Source organism: Mus caroli, chromosome 9 (genome assembly GCF_900094665.2).
Source record: "Mus caroli chromosome 9, CAROLI_EIJ_v1.1, whole genome shotgun sequence".
Taxonomy (NCBI): domain Eukaryota; kingdom Metazoa; phylum Chordata; class Mammalia; order Rodentia; family Muridae; genus Mus; species Mus caroli.
Genome location: NC_034578.1, coordinates 60,526,030 through 60,544,345, shown reverse-complemented (window position 1 = coordinate 60,544,345; position 18,316 = coordinate 60,526,030). Strand labels below are relative to the sequence as shown.

The window sequence follows — 18,316 nt, the reverse complement described above, 5'->3', positions numbered from 1 at the left end:
CAAGAAACACAAGGAGGAAGAAGGGCACTGGTCCCAATACGTCCTATAATATGCCCCCAAGAACCTATCTTACTCTCACTGACCCAACATTAGATTCTATCGTCTCCTTGAAGTGCCACTGACAGACAAGCAAGGCTTGAGCACACGGGGACATTTCCAATCCAAACTCTAACCCCCTTAAAGTAGGAAAGAAACAAGCATAGATCTTCTATTACAGTTAAAGTACTTTATGGCTACCAAACTACCTCAGGCAGAACTTGAGTGACTACTTATGTCTACTGTTAAAAAGAAAATACTATGTGCAAAAACTTTAAGATCATATACATATATCCCTTTAATTTGGACGGTGGTGTTTATATTACTTAACAAAGAGATGCTTTTGAATGTTAATAGTTCTGTGAAACTCTGCTCAAATAATAAAGTCTAAGATTTCATGCTATGTAAAAGCTACAAAAAGTTGAAATGTGATTATATTTGCTCTGTAGATATTGGGGAAGCTGAGAGTCTGCCATTCATATATTTTAAAAAGTGCTTCAGAATGTATATGCAAATTTGGCAAATGGTGTTGGTTTTCCCTTCGGTACCATGAATTTTTAAAAAGACGTTTTAACAAATCATAGGTTAATAGAAAATCTCTAGTTTTGTAGTCAATTTTCTTAAATAATAGAAATAAAGATTAGATTAAGAAGTACATGGCAAAATAGTGAATTTTTCTTTAGCACTGAAGAGCAGTTACAAAGGGGTAGTTCCAACAGTACCTGGAGAATCGGACTACGTGAATTTCTACCTAAGCTATTAAGGAATAATAACTAAAAGATGGTCATTTATCTCCTACAATGGCCTTTCAAATGCAACAGGAAAAAAGCCCAAGTAGAGGAAATTATGCCACAAATTTTGGTATTACATTGAAAATGATCAACATTTAATTGTTCCTCCTCTTACATTAATCACATATCTGTTTATTCCGGGGAAAGTGGACACTGGTCCCACCACCCCACGCACTATGTTTATGCATAATCAGCCCCCAAAGGTTGGGATAATATCATAATTTAATTACAAATAAAGGGCCTACCTACACGTTGTCATTTGTAAGCAATTCTTTTGTATAGACACATAGATCAACAGGATTATGCAGTTTAAAATGTGAGGTAACAAGGCATTTAAAAATAACCAAGGTTTACGGCTACTGCCCTGCTATCACTGACTGCATAAACACTGCAATTTAGCTGAAAATATATGGAACAGACGGGATATTTTTGCAACGGTTGAATAAGATATTATGATGCCAGAAATACAGCTGTCCCCAGGCAGTTAAGCGCTCTCCATTGAGTTTCTTTACTGTTGCTTTTGAGCAGGAGATTGCTTGGTACTGTAGGTCACTGGTTAGGGTAAAGGACCTCACTGAAAAATTCATGCACACTTTGCTAACGTGGGAGAAAAATAGTGGTATTTTGGAACTGTTAATTGGAAAAAGGGGCATAAAAACATGCTTTTTTTTTTTTTTTTTTTTTTTTTTTTTTTAATAAAAAGGTCTTGCCTGGCTCTTGCTGATTTAATGTAACAAACCCGCGGATAGTAAAAGGTATATAACTTGACAAGCTGGTGCTGCCGTCCTGTCCTTCACCGCCTTTTCTGCATGATCAAACCTTAAATTGTTTTACCGACAGCCCCCAGCCGTAGATCGGTGTCTTCCTGGGTTTTCTCGGCTCCTTCACCGCTACCTGAAGAGGTGGAAGTCAGCCAGTCCTAGCACGAGATCTCTGCTCCGCCCCTAGCTGCCCTCTTCCAACATGGCGCCCCAGGAGGCGGGTCCCACATGTCGGCTCCCCGGGTTCCGGCGCCATCGCGTTTTGGTTCCGGAGTAACAGCGGTCTAACGGCCGCCTTCCTCCTTCTCTCGCCACCACCTCCGCTGCCGGGACCCGGGCCTCAGTCGGACGATCCCGCACGCGCCGCGCCCTCCGGTTCCCGCTGTGGTCCGGGACCCGCCCCCTGACCCCGTGGCCCTGGGCCCCCCTGCCTGGTTGGAGGGCAGGCGCCACCGGTGCACCTCCGAAACAGCCCCGACCCAGCCCGCGGCGCCCGGCCACCGTCCCCTTGCCCACCGAGCCACTCAGGACGGCAGGACCCTGGCCACTGTACCTGTTCTAAACCAGGCCGTTGCTCCGCTGTCTCCTCTTACTTACAAGGACTACAGAATGCTTGTGGGTTCTGTTTTGTCCACTTTTGTAACTCCAGGACCTTCCGCTCTCTACTAATTCCTCTTGCCCCGTCCCCCAACAGTTCATCCTCTCCTAGGGACACTCCACACGACCTGGGCCTGGTTTTGGGCCTGCAAGCTCCCTCCTGATCGCTCCTCTTCACTTCTCCCCACCTCCCTGCTCCCTATTTATCGCCTGCCTTTCTGTCTATCGTTCCCCTTGTCACTTCTTGGGGCTCCTCCTAAATAGGGGCCGGGCGGTACCCCTTGCCCCAGGATGTGAGACCCTTCAACCTGTAATGCTGTGGCTGGCCCTTGGCCCTTTCTGTGCCATGGAGAACCAGGTGCTGGTGATTCGGATCAAGATTCCAAATAGTGGCGCGGTGGACTGGACCGTGCACTCCGGGCCGCAGTTACTCTTCAGGGATGTTCTGGTGAGTGGTGACTTTAGTGGCCAAATCCCAGCGTTGGGGATTATGGATCTGGATAGGCAGTATCTTGACCATTGGTGGCCTGAGCTGGCCTCTGGTGGGGTCAACTTACCTGTTTTAACCACAGTCTCGGTTAATTGCACTCACTGAAAACTGGTAAATGTGCAGCTCGCCCTGGGAAATAGATGTATCCGACTGAACCCCTGTCCTCAGGAAGCTCACAGTCTGGACTGTGACTTACACATCAGTGCAGACAACTGGGATGTAAAGAGTTTTAAAACAGTTTCTTATATTTTTCTCAAGTATTTGGAAAGGATCCTGCCCTCATTCTAGCCCTGTCACTGCTGAGTTTCCTGAACTTGTGACCTGCTGGGAAAAGGACACCAGGGCAATCTTAGTTTACAATGGTTAAGCAAACCGTAGATGCCACTGAGAGAGAGACCTAGACTTAACTATCAATATGGAAAGGATGCTGCCTGTTAGAACTACAGCACATCATTCCGTGAACAAACACAGCTCAATTTCAGAGATGTTGAGTGTTCAGGGAAAATTTACATCTTAGAATCAACAGTGCATTGCCTTGGGATGCTTAGAATTTATTTCCCACAAAATTATGAAGGTTAATGTAGGCTGGCCCTTGAGTCCATATATAATATATACTGTAAAGCATTATGTATGTGTGTGTGTGTCCTGAATAGAGAGTAAAAGGACCTTCCCGGGACTTGCTCCTGAGGTTGAGAGTCAGTGCCTAAACTGTAGCTTACTTAGTATATGATTATATGTGTGTGCAGATGTGTGTGGGTGCATGTGGAGATCAGAGATCAGCCTCAGATATGCTCAGGTGCCATCCACCTTGTTGTTTTGGGACAGGATTGGCTGGCCAGCAAGCCCTGGGCATTCACCTGTTTCAGCAGTCCCAATGTTAAGATTACAAGCACTCATGGCACCAAGCCTGGGCCATCTGTCAAGCACCCACTTCCTAGTTTTGTTTTTTTTTTTAACATGGGTCTAGGGGTCAGTCTCAGGCCCTCATGTTTGCATAGGAAACACTTTGCCAGCTGAGCCGTCTCCCTGGCCCCCAAACTTACTTTTGTTTCCTGTAAGTGTCCCCATATACATCAGTCCACGTGCATCTTTCTAGTCAGTTGACATTAACAGGGTGACATAGATGTATGTCCACAGTAACTCAGCAGGAGAATTTGGTGTATGGGGAAGAATGTTTTAACAGGCAGATGTGTGGTCTGACTCACAGGGACTGGAAGAGAACACTGAGTGGTGTCATTTACTGCCTTGGGTTGATAAAAAAGAAAATGGTGGTATCTATAATTCCATTTTGAAAGCTAGATGCCCGTACCACCAAGGCCATGCCTGGGTCTAAGCCAAGCATGTGGCACCTTAGGTGAGCTAGCAGTCTCCAGTCTTTGACCCCGAATGGCATCCCTTCTCTGCAGCTAGTGCTCTTCCCAATATGCACAGTGCTAGTCTCCTTTCCTCACAACGCCACACAGTCCTCCTTGCTGTCCTCAGGCCCATCTTGATTATCCTGGCATCTATGTCCTCTCTTGCCACATCTTCTTGAGCATCCTGTGTCCCAGGTGTACAGAGCTACTGTTAGTACTCCCAGGTACCCAGGCTGTGCCTCCACTTTGCCTTCTTTGTCTGGCTCTCACCCACCCTTCCCTGCCACGCCTCACTCTCCCTGTGTCAGTGTTTGCCAGGTGGCTGCTGTGGTCTAAGTCCTATGTCCATCCCTGTGGCAAAGCATGCATTCAGGATGATGTGCCTGTCTATTCTAGAATGTAAACATCTGGAGGAGAGAAAGAAAGGGCTCTGTTTCTGTTGCGTCATAGCATCTGAGACTTGAGGAGGGGCCAATGGGTGCTTGCTGTGTGAGCCTGAACCTGGGTTCAGTCTGTGGAACCTATGGTAGAACCAACTCCTGAATGCTGTCTTCTGATTTCCACACACGTGGCCATGGCATGTATGCATCCGTGTTTATTGTTTCCACACCTGCATATATAATAAGTGAAAAAAAAGAGAAAAGAATGTTTATCTTTTAAAGACCAGATGTGTGCAGTTGTAAGCTGTGCAGATCACTGGCTTCTTTTTTGGAGACAGGGTGTCTGCCATGTTGCTCAGTCTGCTCTCAAGTTACTTATTTTAAGAAGGAACCCTGGGACTGCTCTCCTCCTGCCTTTACTTCCTAAAAGCCGGGTGAGCACTGAGTTCTCAGTCCGGCAGTTGGAACTTCATTGCCAGGTGTGCCACTACCTCGACAAGTTACTGTCTGCCCGAGCCTCAGTTTCCTTATTTCTAATCAGGGACACCTGAACCATGTCGTGTGAAGATTAAACACAAAGAAAGTGCTCTATAAGTGTTGACATATAGTGTAAGGAACAGGACCTGGCCTTCTGCTTCCTGAGTACCCACAGGCGATGTCCAGCGTGGGGCCTCCAGGAAGCATCACACTATCATCACTAAGGCTCAGAACCGCGTGTCGGGACATTTTGCTCATAAGATCAGCTGGAGCACATTTGTCATGAAGAGCCGGAAAAGAACTTAGAACTTGGTTCTGTCTGGTTGCTGTTTCCTGGCAAGTCTGGTAGGGTGCCACCCAAGGTCCTCGTCATCTGTTCTCCCATTTCACTCCATCTCTTCCATCAAGAGTAAACAAAACCCTAAAGAAATCAGCATCTCTGACTTGGAACCTTGAGCTTTAAGTCTGTGGAACTTGGATGGGTCCTTTGTCTGACCCGAGCCCCCTCTCACACTTTCCTGTTTTCAGATGAGGAAGCGTAAGTAGCTCTGGAAGGGGAGGGGCCTCGTAGAGCCATGGAGCTAGTTGGTTTACCTAACACAAAAGCCAGAGGGGGTTTCAGTCACTGAGTCAGAGGGATTGAGTATCTGAGAGCAGAGTCAGAGTTGAAGATCCAGTTGCTCCTTCTCCATGTGGCTGGGAGACCTTATGTAGGCTACTTAGCTTGTCCCCTCTGGGCTTGCCTGTGCTCTGTATCTCCAGGACCTAAATGCAGTATGAAGGAAGCCAAAACCAAGCGCAGAGACACTGACTGGGCTCTCTGTATTCCTTCAGCCTCCTTTTTCCTCATCCTTGGAGACAGTCTAGGACAGTTCTAGGACTTGTGAATAGGATTGGATTGATTAGTGTGAGGTAGAGGATAGCCAGCCTTCTCTTTCTCTTTGCATCTTATCTTGAAGTCCCGCTTCTGGTTGTTCCTAATTAGTGACATTTCTATCCAAACGGAACCAGTGACTCTTCCTTCTGAACGTTCCTTGTTGTGACAAGATTCCTAACAAAAGCCACTTAGGGAAGCAAGGTTTGATTTTTCACTCACAGTTTGAAGGTTGAGCAGGAGGCAGCTGGTCACATTGTCTCTGCAGTCAGGACGCATAGACTGTGAAGGCTGCTCAGCTCCTGTCCATGAAATGGTGCCACCCATATTTAAGGTGTGCCTTCTGCCTCAGTTAACATGGTGTAGAAGCTCCCATACAGACATGCCCAGAGGTTTGTGCCATAAGTGATTGTCAGACCTATCCAGTTGACAGTCACCGTTAGCAATCACAGTGAACACTGCTTGCCACTGAGATCTTGTATTTGGCTCTTTTTGTTACTGGAGTGTTTCCAGGTGCCATCTTATCTCAGAGACCAGATTACAGGCCAGCTGAAGTCAAGAGCCAAGTCCTGACCTGTGCAGACTTATAAGCTCCTGACCTGCTACAGAGACGGTTGACTTCTCTACTGTTATGTAGTTTTCTGTCTGACTGAGAGGAAGAAAAAAAATTAAGGAATAATCACCATCCAGATGTGTCAATTTAAATTTTCTTTTGAAAACATTTTTAGGTTAAAGAAATTTACATTTTTGAGAATAGCAGAAATTCCCTTGGAAACAAGTACAAAATTAGCTCTTAAAGGAAACTGGAATTTTACCATTTATCATTAAATATACCCTGCTTTAAAATGGCCAATAGAGTGGCTGAGGAGGCAGTCCTTATCCTCTGGCCAGGTTCAGGCTTTCTTCTGGATTGCCTGTGTACTTAATTCGGTAGTCAGTTTATGCATCTAGCTCCCTGTTAAGAAATGCATGCTACCACTGACCGTGGTGGCATACACCTTTAATCCCAGCACTCGGGAGGCAGAGGCAGATGGATTTCTGAGTTCGAGGCCAGCCTGGTCTACAGAGTGAGTTCCAGGATAGCCAGGGCTACACAGAGAAACCCTGTCTCAAAAAATCACACCCCCCCAAAAAAAAAGAAATTCGTGCTACCTATGAATGTGTAGAAAGACATTTCTAACTCTAAAATTTTGTTTCTTAGCTTCCTCACAAAGTAGGTATGCCATCTGCTAAGACTAGAATCAGAGAAAACGTCAGCTCTTTCTGGCTGATGTGTAAGGGCTGCCCAGGGTCATTGTTCTCCCCCATCAAATTTCTTTTGCACGGATTTATTTTTTGAAAGAAAAAAAAAAAGGACGCTCTATATGACGATTATGCAGATTGGCACTGCAGCAAACACTCCTAAGAACTGCCTTTAGAAGGAGGTTGTAGCCTCCACTCTGTAAGTGCTCTGCTTTGGAAGGGCTGCAGGCTCCCTGCTGAGGCTCTGTCAACTGGCTGCCTGGTGCCAGTTCCAGCAAGGCACAGCCTGGCCTGCGCCGTCGCTCCTGAGGAAGAAAGAGGTCTGCAAGCCTTTTGCTGTGGGACTGGGCGGGATGGAGGACTCTTCTCCCAGAACTTAGGTGTTCTGGGCCTCTTCCCATCAGCTGCCCCTGAAGACTAATTTTGTTTTAGTGTTTTCAACATTAGAGACTCATTTACATATTGATATTATATACACCTTCCAGGGCCCCCTTCCCCCAAATCAACTTCTATCCCAGCACTATTAAATACGTTTCCATTGCTTAGGAGGAAAGGTTGATAAGACTGTCTTATCATCCTTAGCTGCTTATCAATCATCATTGTAGCTTGTTTGCTAAAGCCACTGCTATGAGAGCAGGAACCACACTTACTGAGTGTCTACAGAGGGCTGTGCCACGTCTTAGGCTTTTGTTTATTACATCATTTGGCTTCCACATTATCCTTTCAGTGTCACTGGATCCATGTTTTGAAAATAATCAGAATGAGGCTCAGAGTGGTCAAGTAAATATTTTTCCCAGGTTGTACATCTAATAGTAAAGACCCAAACCTAAGTCCCTCCCCCACACACCCCACCTCCCAGCCTCTGTGTGTGTGTGTGTGATTGTATAGTGATGTGCACTGTTGAGTTGAGAATAAAAGACTGTCTTTAATACAGTATGAAGTTTTTCTAATCCCCTTTCTCCTTGGAATAGAGATTTAAACTTTCTGGGTTAAGTGTGATTGCAAGCTCATGTTTCTGTGGTTTATGCCAGCATTTCAGAAATCCTCCCCAAGTTCCCCTGTTTTCTCTTGGACTTGCCACATGTTGGCAATAAAGAAGATGGCTAATTGTGCTTCTTTATTCTTTCTTTGTTTAGGATGTGATAGGCCAGGTTCTGCCTGAAGCGACGACGACAGCGTTTGAATGTGAGTCCGGCTCGAGTACTCTCCGGTTCTTTCTCTCTGCAGTGGCATTTCACATGCTTTATGGGTTGTATTACTTTCAGAACTGACAAAACCAGGTTATTTATGATCATCATACGGCACATTTAAATATTTATAAATTAATGCAAGTTTAATGATGATACTGAACCGAGTAATATTTTCTTATTTAATCATATCTTGGGTGTGCATATCTCTACAATATAGCTTTAATTACCAACATGACCTTTATCTGCTCTTCTCATTGTTATAATAGTGCAGGGCAAAATGAGCCGTGTAAACTACCTGTAGACCGATGATCGTTGATTAAGAGGTTTTAATCCTTTAGTGCTTTAGGACATCACAGTAGAATAAAGCTCTCTTGAGCAGCGGGTGGAGAGAGTCTGCTTCAGTGGGGTTTGACTGCCCCCATGCTAGATGACAAGGGCACTTCGATCCTGACTCCTTCTGCTCTCCATTGAACTGGCCTTTATGGACAGGGCTAGGATGAGCTAGTGTTTTGACGCAGTCCAGGTCATTGAAGGAGGAGTCTTGGTGCTGGTTTAGAAGTAGCAGAAGGCCTCAGGTATTGAGAAGGTAAAGTTAACGTCTGGAATTGTGGTCTTGCCCGTTTTGAAAATGGGGCCGTGGGCTGAGGTGATTGCTTAGTGGAGAGAAAATGCTTGTTATGCCATTGTGAGAACCTGAGTTTCAGTTCCCAGAGCCCATGTAGAAGCTGAGCATAGTAGCGCACGTTTGTCACCCAGTGCTCCTGTAGCAAGATATGAGATGGAGACAGGAGAGTCCTTGTGGGGTCAGGTAGCCTAATGTAGACAGCAAACAACTAAAAGACCCTATCTCAAACAAGACAGAAGGTGATGACTAATAGCTGAGATAGCTGAGGCTGGGGTCAGACCTCGACACACATGTTGAGGTATGCACGCCCACACTCACACATAGGAACATGCCTATGCACGCTCACACACATATATACACATCATGCACATGCACACATGGAAATAATAGTGATTATTTCCCCATGTGACAGTGCTTTTGTTCCTATCTTAAAGATGATTACTGGGAGAGTGTACAATAATAATGGCAGGACAGTGCCATGTCCTTGTCACTTAGTGACAGGTAAGCCGTGCACAATGGCAGTACCCTGCCTTGTCCTTGTCACTTAGTGACAGGTAAGCTGTGTGGCACTTTTGATTCTGCAGATCTCTCAGGGAAGCTGTCCAGCAGAAACACTGAGCACCCTTGATGAAGTGTAATTCACTTGTTGAAACAGCCTTGTTGAAGTGTTGCATGGTAGGATTATTTTTAGGTAGTAAGAAACTAAATGTAAGCAAAATGCCTCTGTACGTGGACTGATAAATAGTAATGTGTCCCTGTTCTGAAGGACATAGCAGCACCTAAAGTGAACAAGTTCGGAGGCCATGTATTGATATGGAAAGGGACCAGCATTGATATTTGAATGGACAGTGTATATGGGATAATCCCATCTCATTGAGTCTAGCCCTCCTTATCCACCTCATATGTTTATAGAGGGACAGAATCTACAGAGGGCCCATTGCAGTGCTTTCTGCCCTGGGGGACTGGAGTTGAATAGCTACACTTTTCACTTTATGTATGTCTATTGGTGGAATAGTGTTCAGTATTCTGAACTTGCTTTTAAAAGCTACAGTGAGTAGGACTATTAATGACTATTTCATTAATGGCACTAGAATCTCCATGCTGTTGAGGAATATATATGTGTGTGTGTGTCCATGTGCATGCATGCAACAAGCTCTATTTGGATTTCTTTCAGTAGCTACAGGGAGTTGGGGTTTCTGGAATAGTCTGAGAGTGAGTGTTTAATATTCATACTGCTGCCAGATGAGTTAGTCCATTTTCTTTAGCCTTTACAAGATTCCCATGAGGTGCTTTGAAGGACTGTTGTTGTTGCTTCAGCCTAAGGAAGGGCATCTCTCAGAACTGAGCAACTTGCTTAGATGCATGTAAGTGAGACCTCTGCAGTAGATTCCAGAAAGTGTTTTCTCAACCACTGTGCTGGGCTGTTCTCAGAGTCACCCAGTTGAAGTGCGTCCTGGCTGGCTTTCCTTAAGCATGGCAAGGAGAAGTTTACTTTTCTACTATTTTAATCAATCCCCCCTCCCCCCAGTGCATGTATATGTGCATGTGTGCATGTACTTATGTGCTCCAATCCCCCACTCGGGCATGTGTGGGCATCAGAGAGCAGCATTTCCGTGTCAGTTCTCTCCTTCCACACTGGGTCCCAGGGATCCAGCGCAGGCCATCAGGCTTGCCCCCACAGGCTTGGCTTTGTATTGTCTACCCTGCTCCACCAGCTTCCAGTCCAGCATTCATAATGGTAGTACTCATTGTCCTGTCACCGATGGTGTGCTCTGAGCCAGCCAGTGTACTAGATTCTTTCCGTAGATTCTAGCTGGGGCTTAATAATTTTTGTAGTGACTCTGCAAAGTAGGAAAATTAGACCTTTGAGGAAACTGGAACTCGAAGATGTGAAATGATTGCTCACGGTGATTGCTAGGAAGTGGCAATCACATTCCCAGAATCAAAAACAACACACACAGTCTTTGTAAGAATATGGAAGTCTCTGAAGGATAAACAGAAAAAATGTTCAGACTTCAAGGTTTCATTCTTTGATGCCGTGTTCTCGTGTGTTCTCCAGCAAGGATAGCTATGCTGTGTCTGGCTGTGTGCAGACCGGCTTTGCTCACCTGTTATGTCAGGCTTCTCTCCCTCTCTCTCTTCCTCCTTCTTTCTGCCCTTCCTCCTTTCCCTCCCCACTCTTTCTGCCAAGTGCTACCTAGGACTGTAGGTATTTGCCCTGACATCCAACTATGGACCAGCTCTAGGTAAAATAGCAAGAGCAACAACAACAAAATATACACAGAGAGACAAAAATAATGACAGCCATTGGTTGTTTGTGGCTGGCTTATCCTAACCCTAGGCTAGCTTTTCTCATGACTATTTTTGAGTAGTTTGATTGTCTGACCCAAAAATCTGAACCACTAAGTGGAACCAATATGCAAGAAATAGTGAAGATTTGGTTTGTAGGCCAATTTGCTGGGAAGTCTGAAGCATTTTGGTGGTTTGTGGATGAGTAACCCTCAAATAAATAAAACTTTATGAAAGGACCATTTAACACTGCAGCATGTATCCAACCCTGACTCCTCACATTGGAGAGATGGTGTGATAATTATAGAGCAGCAAGAGGCAGTGCAGAGCTCAAAGCTGCAGCTTTTCATAGATGTAGGAAGAGTTAGGGATTGGGAGCTGGGAGAGGTTGCTGACTGACTGACTGACAGGTTGCCTGGGCCAGCTTTTACAGGGCTTGTTTCTCAGCACTATTCTCAGAGTGGTGGACTAGAAGCCTCCAGTTGCCTTTGCCTCCCTCACTGGGCCAGTCATGTCCTTTGTTCCTGTGTTAGCACTAGCTCTGGAGCAAAACCACTGTCCCCTGTGGCTATATTCAAATAAGAATTGTGAAAGGTCATGAATTAGAGCTAAGTGGATACTGTCCTGAGCTTTAGGATTATCTGTGCTATTGCCTGGACCTTGGATGTATTTGGTTATGATGGAGATGTTGGGCCCCAGTTCAAGTTGCCACACATGTGAGAGGGAAGAGTTTACAGTTGCTATTTCTCTCTGGTTTTGCCTTCTGGCCTGGCGTTTCCAAGGGAGTTAGAGCTGCATGGGATAGGAGGGAGGGCCCTCTGGGCCACAGTCAGCATAGGGGCTGGTGGTCCTAAGCCCCTTTCTTTCTCATTACCCTTGCGGGTTCTTCTCCCACATAACTAGAGCACAAATGAGTAGTATTTAGTTAATTTACTTTAAAGTTTCTCATTGTGTTTGTGTGTGTGTGTGTGTGTGTGTGCGTGTGTGCATACGTGTGTGTGGAGGTCAGAGGATAACTTGCAAGAGTCAGTTCTCTCCTTCTATAGTGTGGGTTCCAGGGATCAAATTCAGGTCCTCAGGCTTGATGGCAAGTGCTGTCACCCACTGAGCCACCCAGCCAGCTTGCTAACCCAGAAGTACTTACTAACACCTACTGGGGGTTTGTTTGTTTGTTTGGCTGGTTTTTAAGTAGCTTAGGAACAAAGTAAAAAGTTCCCATTTGCTTGTTTACTGTTATTAGTTTCCTGAGTTCCTTACACACTGCTGCCGCTGCCTGCCCTGCCCTCATTGGCATACATTAGACTTCTTTCGGGCATTAGTGTGCTATGTCAACTTCAGCCTTTGGCTGTTGCTTAAATTATTTAATATACTAGATGGACATGTAAGTTTTTGCCAGAATTTTTATTTATATATTTTATGTATTTGAGTATTTTGTCTACATATACATCTGCACACTAGATGATGGCATCAAGTTCCATTATAGGCAGTTACAAGTCACCATAGAGTGCTGCGAATTGAACTTAGGACCCATGGGAGACCAGCCAGTGCTCTTAACTGCTGAGATATCTCTCCAGCCACGAGCATTTTTTTTAAGATAGGGTTTTTCTGTTCTAGAACTTACTTTGTAGACCAGGCTGGCCTTGAACCCACAAAGATCCGCCTACCTTTGCCTCCCAAGTGCTGGGATTAAAGGTATATGCCATCACTGCCCAGTGACCCCCCAGCTTTTTTAAAAACAGAAAAAAATCGGAAGTCAACAGCAGTGACTCAGATTGTTTCACACCGAGGAAGCTGGTGTATAATTTGGATTTCTAGGCATTTGAAATCACTGTGGTAAAGAGAACCTGCTGCTCTAAACGTTAGTGGCCATCCACGAGCTTTCCGTGCAGATGGGCCTCGTCCACAGCCTGTCAGAAAGCCCTTTCTCCCCACCCTCGCCAGCTCTCTAGGGGTGAGCACATTTCTCTCCTGTTACTGCGGCGGGTGCACAGCTACCGCCTTTCCTTCTCGTTACATATTATATATATTATATATCTTTTGGAAGAGTGATAGTCTCTTTTTATCTGCATTTACTGTCTGACTCTTTTCTGTCACCTTTGCCCACACGTCTCTTAGGCTGCCTTCTTTCTACTTGATTGCAGAGCTTTCCAAAGTAAGAGCATTGGTCCATAGAGCAAGCATTGGTCCATTGTACTTACAAGGGTTTTTGTCCAGTTTGTTGTTCTTTTCAGCTTGTTTTGTGCTCTCTCTCTCTCTCATACAGAAGGCTAAAGTTTTATGTGGGCAGACTTACCATATTTCCCTTTATTTCTGATTTTGTCATGCTTAAAAAGATTTCCCCATTCCAGGGTACTGAAAAACATTTACTTGCATTGCTTTTTCTTTCTGTTTTAATAGGATTGTGCACATGCATGCTATTTATTTAATATGCTTATTTGTGGATATCATCAGTTTTTTTTTTAATAGAAAGCATGAGTTTTCCAAGATTAGAAGGAGTTGGCTTTTACCATCTTTAGCATGTGTTGGAGACAGCCAGATGGGGTCCAGTTTTATTTTTCTCGTGAATAGATAGTTGATTTCATGCCAATTATTGAATACTTTGTCTTTTCTCAGATGTGAGACTAAATTCCATAACCATAAAAAAGCCTGTATGCTGCATGTGTAGGCCTAAGGATGCTGTGGGAGCTTGGCACATACGAAGGCCCAGAGATCCCTGCTGAGTCTCTCAGTTCCATTAGCAGATTAATGATCGCTCCGACACACCAGGTGATAAACATCAGCCGTGCCCACAGATGCGTTTCCTGTGCGTGCCTATTACGTGCACACTGTTCCCTGTATTTTTCTTGAGACTAGTAACTATTCGCCTGATGTTGTGGGACAGGGAAGTCTCATGGGCAACTTGAAGGATGAGCTGGAAGGCCATCTAGACAAATGCTGCCTCTTGCTCAGAGCGCCATGCATTTCTGCAATTCCATACTACCTCCATATATTTAGGCCTGAAGCCACCCCACATCTTCATCCCTGTCAAACTGTGTATCACAATTTGACTTAGAAAACATGGATAGAAGATAAACATGTCTTTCCTCAGCCCCAACTATTTAATTTTTGAAAAAGTTTATTTATGTATTATGCATTTGAGCATAGTGCTCATGGAGACCAGGAGAGGACATCAAATCCCTGGGAGCTGGAGTTATAGACAGTTATAATCAGCCCATCGTGGATGCTGGGAACAGAACTTAGATCCCGTGGAAGGTAGCAAATGTTCTTAACCGCTGAGCCATTTCTCTACCCGTCTAACTCAGAAGGTTTTGTATCCACTTCTTATTGATTGAGCATTCTCAGTTGTTTTAAGAGTTTTGGGGAAGTTTATTTTGTGATCTAGATGGGAATTTTTTAAAAAAATTTGCCTACATGTGTATATATGTATGTACATCACATTCATGCCCATGGAGACCAGAAGAGGGCATCAGATGCCCTGGAACCAGAGTTAGAGATGGTTGTGAGCCTCTGTGTGGGTGCTAGGAACTGAATCTGGGTCCTCTGCCTGAGCAATGAGTTCTATAAACTGCTGAGCCACCGCTTCAGCCTTCTTACTTAGGAACCTTTATTTTATTTTATTTTATTTTTTTGAGCTCTTGATTTTTTTTTGGTCATGCTTTAATAAGATTACTACCGGGAAGATCTCTGTGCAGCCTTCATGCCGCATGTCTATAGGGCCTTATTCCTATGGACTCCCAATACTATGAGTATTCTATGAAATACCCATAGTGTATATAAAGGTGTCCAATAATATGCAGGTCCCTCTATTATATAAAGCATTTACTTTACAAAAAAATTGTATATTTAATCTTCAGTTGTAAAAAAAAAAAGAACAAAAGAAAGAATCTCCTTCTGCCTAGTCATTATGCCCCTTTCTGTATAGTAACCTATCAATAATGTAATCTCTTGCTACTCTGCAATTATTGATCACTTAGAACATGAGTTCTTTGTTTAAATATCATTGTTATTGTCTGAATTTCATAAAGTATCTAAATTTAGGGACTCTGCCACAAATGCCCCCTGGAAAGAAGTCAAAATGAACACATTGATTCCAGGCATCTCACAATTCACAAACTTGGGAAGGTAGATAAAGTTATCAGCTAAGGTGGGACACATATGGACATCTAGGTTGGCCTTAGGTACAGAGGAAGACAAAAAACAAACAAACAAGAAACCTCTCTCAGGCTCCTTCTTTCTGTCTTCCCAGACAGCCTGTCTCCCTGTCTGAATGTCCAGTTCCCTGGCCTTGTTACCTAGGAACCTCTAAGTAAACATGTCCTTATTTTAAGTTGCACATATATGAGCTCTCATAGGCAGACTCCAATTATGGGAGTTGTAAGCTTTCAGAGTGTAGAAAACAGCCATAGCTGAGTGTTGGAACCGTGCCTGTATGGGACGCTTGGTGTCTGAGCGTCCCAATGATATTGGAAAGAAAAGAAGTTTCAGTTTCTTAAATTATTATATTATTATATAGAAAGGCCATTATTTGTAAGCAGACTAGATAGATTATAATTTATGATAAATGTACATTGAGTCTGAAAAATATTGAACACATAAAAGTTAATTGTGCAAATTTGAGGAGCAAACTCACTGAATCTGTCTTCACATAGAGCCAACATGTGGTCTGTTCTCAAAAGCTCAGCTTGGATGATAGGTGGATTGGTGCGCAATTGTGTCTCAGCAGTTCAGCAGGGTGTGGTCAGAAGATTGCTTGAGCCATGAGTTGATTTCACTTGAGTTGTACAGTGACACTCTAGCTTTTAAGGTGGGGGACAATGACAAAACTCAGAGTATCTGTAGCTTGTTAGGCCACCATCACCCTCAACTATAGTAGGACAGTATCTGTCTAGGTCCCTGTCCCAGCCTTCCTTTTGTGCATGCAGCTAGGGCGGTCCTCCTGGAAGATGAGATCTTAAAATCAGAAAGCCCCTGTGGCTTCCATCTTACTCACGAGTGAGTGAGGGGCAATTCCTTCAAAGGCTGCAGCCATGCTCCGTGCTGACCCCTCCTCGTCGCCACTTCTTGGACTCCTTCTTTCCCTCTTTGCACTCTTCTCTTCTGCTTTCTCTTCCATTGTCTTCCTTTGTGTCAGTTGTTCTTTCTTCCCACAGTCTCTTTCCCAAATATGATCTGTGTGTACTCTCACTCAGGGTGTGTTTGTGTGTGTGTGTGTGTGTGTGATATGTCATGGGCTCTGCTTGGTTTTTGCTTTCACCTTCCCTGTGCCCAGGTATCACACCTGCACATAGTAGGCACTTGTTTTGCAAGAAGAAGAAGGAAACAAAGAAGCAGGGAAGCATTGGAATACTGGGGGTGGAGGTGGAGTGGAGTGGGAGGGCAGGCAAGGAGGCAAGCTCATGAATATAAAGGTATGTCCATAGGAACTATGGCCTAGATCAGTAGACTCCACCCCTGAGAACTGCTCTGAACTTGACATCTTTTCTGGTAATTTCCTGCTGATGTCTTTCTAACCTTTACAACCATGTTTCCATTTCTTTCCTGCTGTTACTATAGTTCTATTTGACTCCCACCTGGCACAGAAGGAGTGTGACAAATGACACATAATATATTGCCTTTACTTCCTGTCACTCTTTGTGGAAAGCCCTCCTGAGCTCCTGTTGCTGCTGTAGGTGCTGCGGATTCCCCAGTCTCTGCTGTTTACACACTGGGCCATTCTGATCGCCCTACTCAAGGTGCTGCTTTTCTCTGGGGCCTTTATATGCCTCCTCTAGGCTTCCCTTTCAGATTGCATGTGGCTTCAGATAAAAATCATGAACAACATATGGCCTGTTATGATTCTCTTTCTCAAACTCTGCCATTTTGTATATTTGTGACACACTGCAGATTTTGTAAAGATTGCTTCATAATATTTGTTTGCCATCTGCTGTACTCGATTTGGTATCTTGCTAGGATTTTTGCCTCCATTTTAAGTGACATTAACAAAATCCAGCCAGTGCATAGACATTCCTGTTCTCCCCTTGCCTCCCTAATGTGCTGGAAAATCATATTACTATGCTCCAGGCAACTAGAGGAGTCTGGGACTGTCATTGTAAACCAGTGTGTCAGATCTCTGAGCACCCCCTCCCCCCGGTTATATCCAGTAATGTTATTTTGGTCAGATGGCAAAGAACCTCGTGGATCAGGTTATTTTTCTACTTTCCGCCCTCCTCTGTGCTACCTCCTTCTGGAGCTCTGTTCCAGCCCTTTATGCCTTTAGAAGTCTTGGTTCCCTTTTAGTAAGCTCTTATGATTTATTACTCTTATGAATTATTACTTATGATTTAGTGAGTGCAGTTTTTAAACCATCAATACAGTTTGGAAGGCAAATAGCCAGAGTGTTTGCCAGAGCTGTTTGAACAGGTCTAACTTTTGGGTTAGAAGTGTTCCAGGTCACTGTCTACTGAACTGCTGATAGTGTGTCTGCTTTCCTGCTTTCCCTTGCTTCCCAGGCTTGCCATTTAACTGGTTTTGGAAAGAGGTGTGTCCTCTCTTTAAACACTGAGGTGAGTGGTTTGTGGCTGAGCCTGCCATCATAGGGTCAGGGACAGGTTCAATTTCACTCTTTGGCCAGCATCACCTGAATTCTCATGAGTGCGCTTATTTTTATGTGGTTATTTTTCTAACCCAGCTTCCCTTTTGACAAGAACAGGGAGTCTTCGTTAAGCAGTTAAGCACAGAAATTAGAGGGTAAAGCAGTCCCCTGAGAAACCAAGACTGCCATCAAATAGGGTGTCCTGTTAGGCTATAAGAGCTATTAGTCACCATGTCACATAAGCTTGATTCTTATCACCAGGCTTAATTGGAATGCTCCTTTTAGTTGGTCTGAGATCTCCCTCTTGGAGTCGGAGCTCATTCTGTGGATGGTGTCAGCATCTCTCCCAACCCTTCTTGTTGGCTTAAGGACCTTGGCTTGGTCCTGTCTGTTTTCATGGGGTGCTCAGTGAGGAACTGCTCTGCTAGCTGACTTCCCTAGGAAAAATCTCAAGCTTACCTAGAAACCTGAATTCCAAAACCCTTGTTTGAAGTAGTCTTAGGCACGTAAAGCTGGGTTTGAGAACTCAGAGACTCTCGACCCCATTACATCTCCTGCCCCACCATCCACTTCTCTCTATCATTACATCTCCTGCCCCACCATCCACTTCTCTCTATCATTACATCTCCTGCCCCACC

The 18,316-nt window shown here is 44.5% G+C and overlaps 1 protein-coding gene across 3 annotated transcripts in view; it reads left to right on the top strand.

Moving 5' to 3' along the window:
- The first annotated feature begins 1,797 nt into the window (after positions 1-1,797).
- The window catches only part of Map2k5 (mitogen-activated protein kinase kinase 5), a 219,138-nt gene continuing 202,619 nt past the window's right edge, over positions 1,798-18,316 (top strand). For all 3 annotated transcript variants that reach the window (XM_029481666.1, XM_029481665.1, XM_021172645.1), the window contains exons 1-2: positions 1,798-2,633; positions 8,140-8,188. Coding sequence is in view for 2 of the 3 variants with exons in the window: in XM_029481665.1 (XP_029337525.1) it covers positions 2,499-2,633; positions 8,140-8,188 (184 nt within the window). In the remaining variant the exon portion in view is untranslated. The remainder of the gene's footprint in view (positions 2,634-8,139; positions 8,189-18,316) is intronic.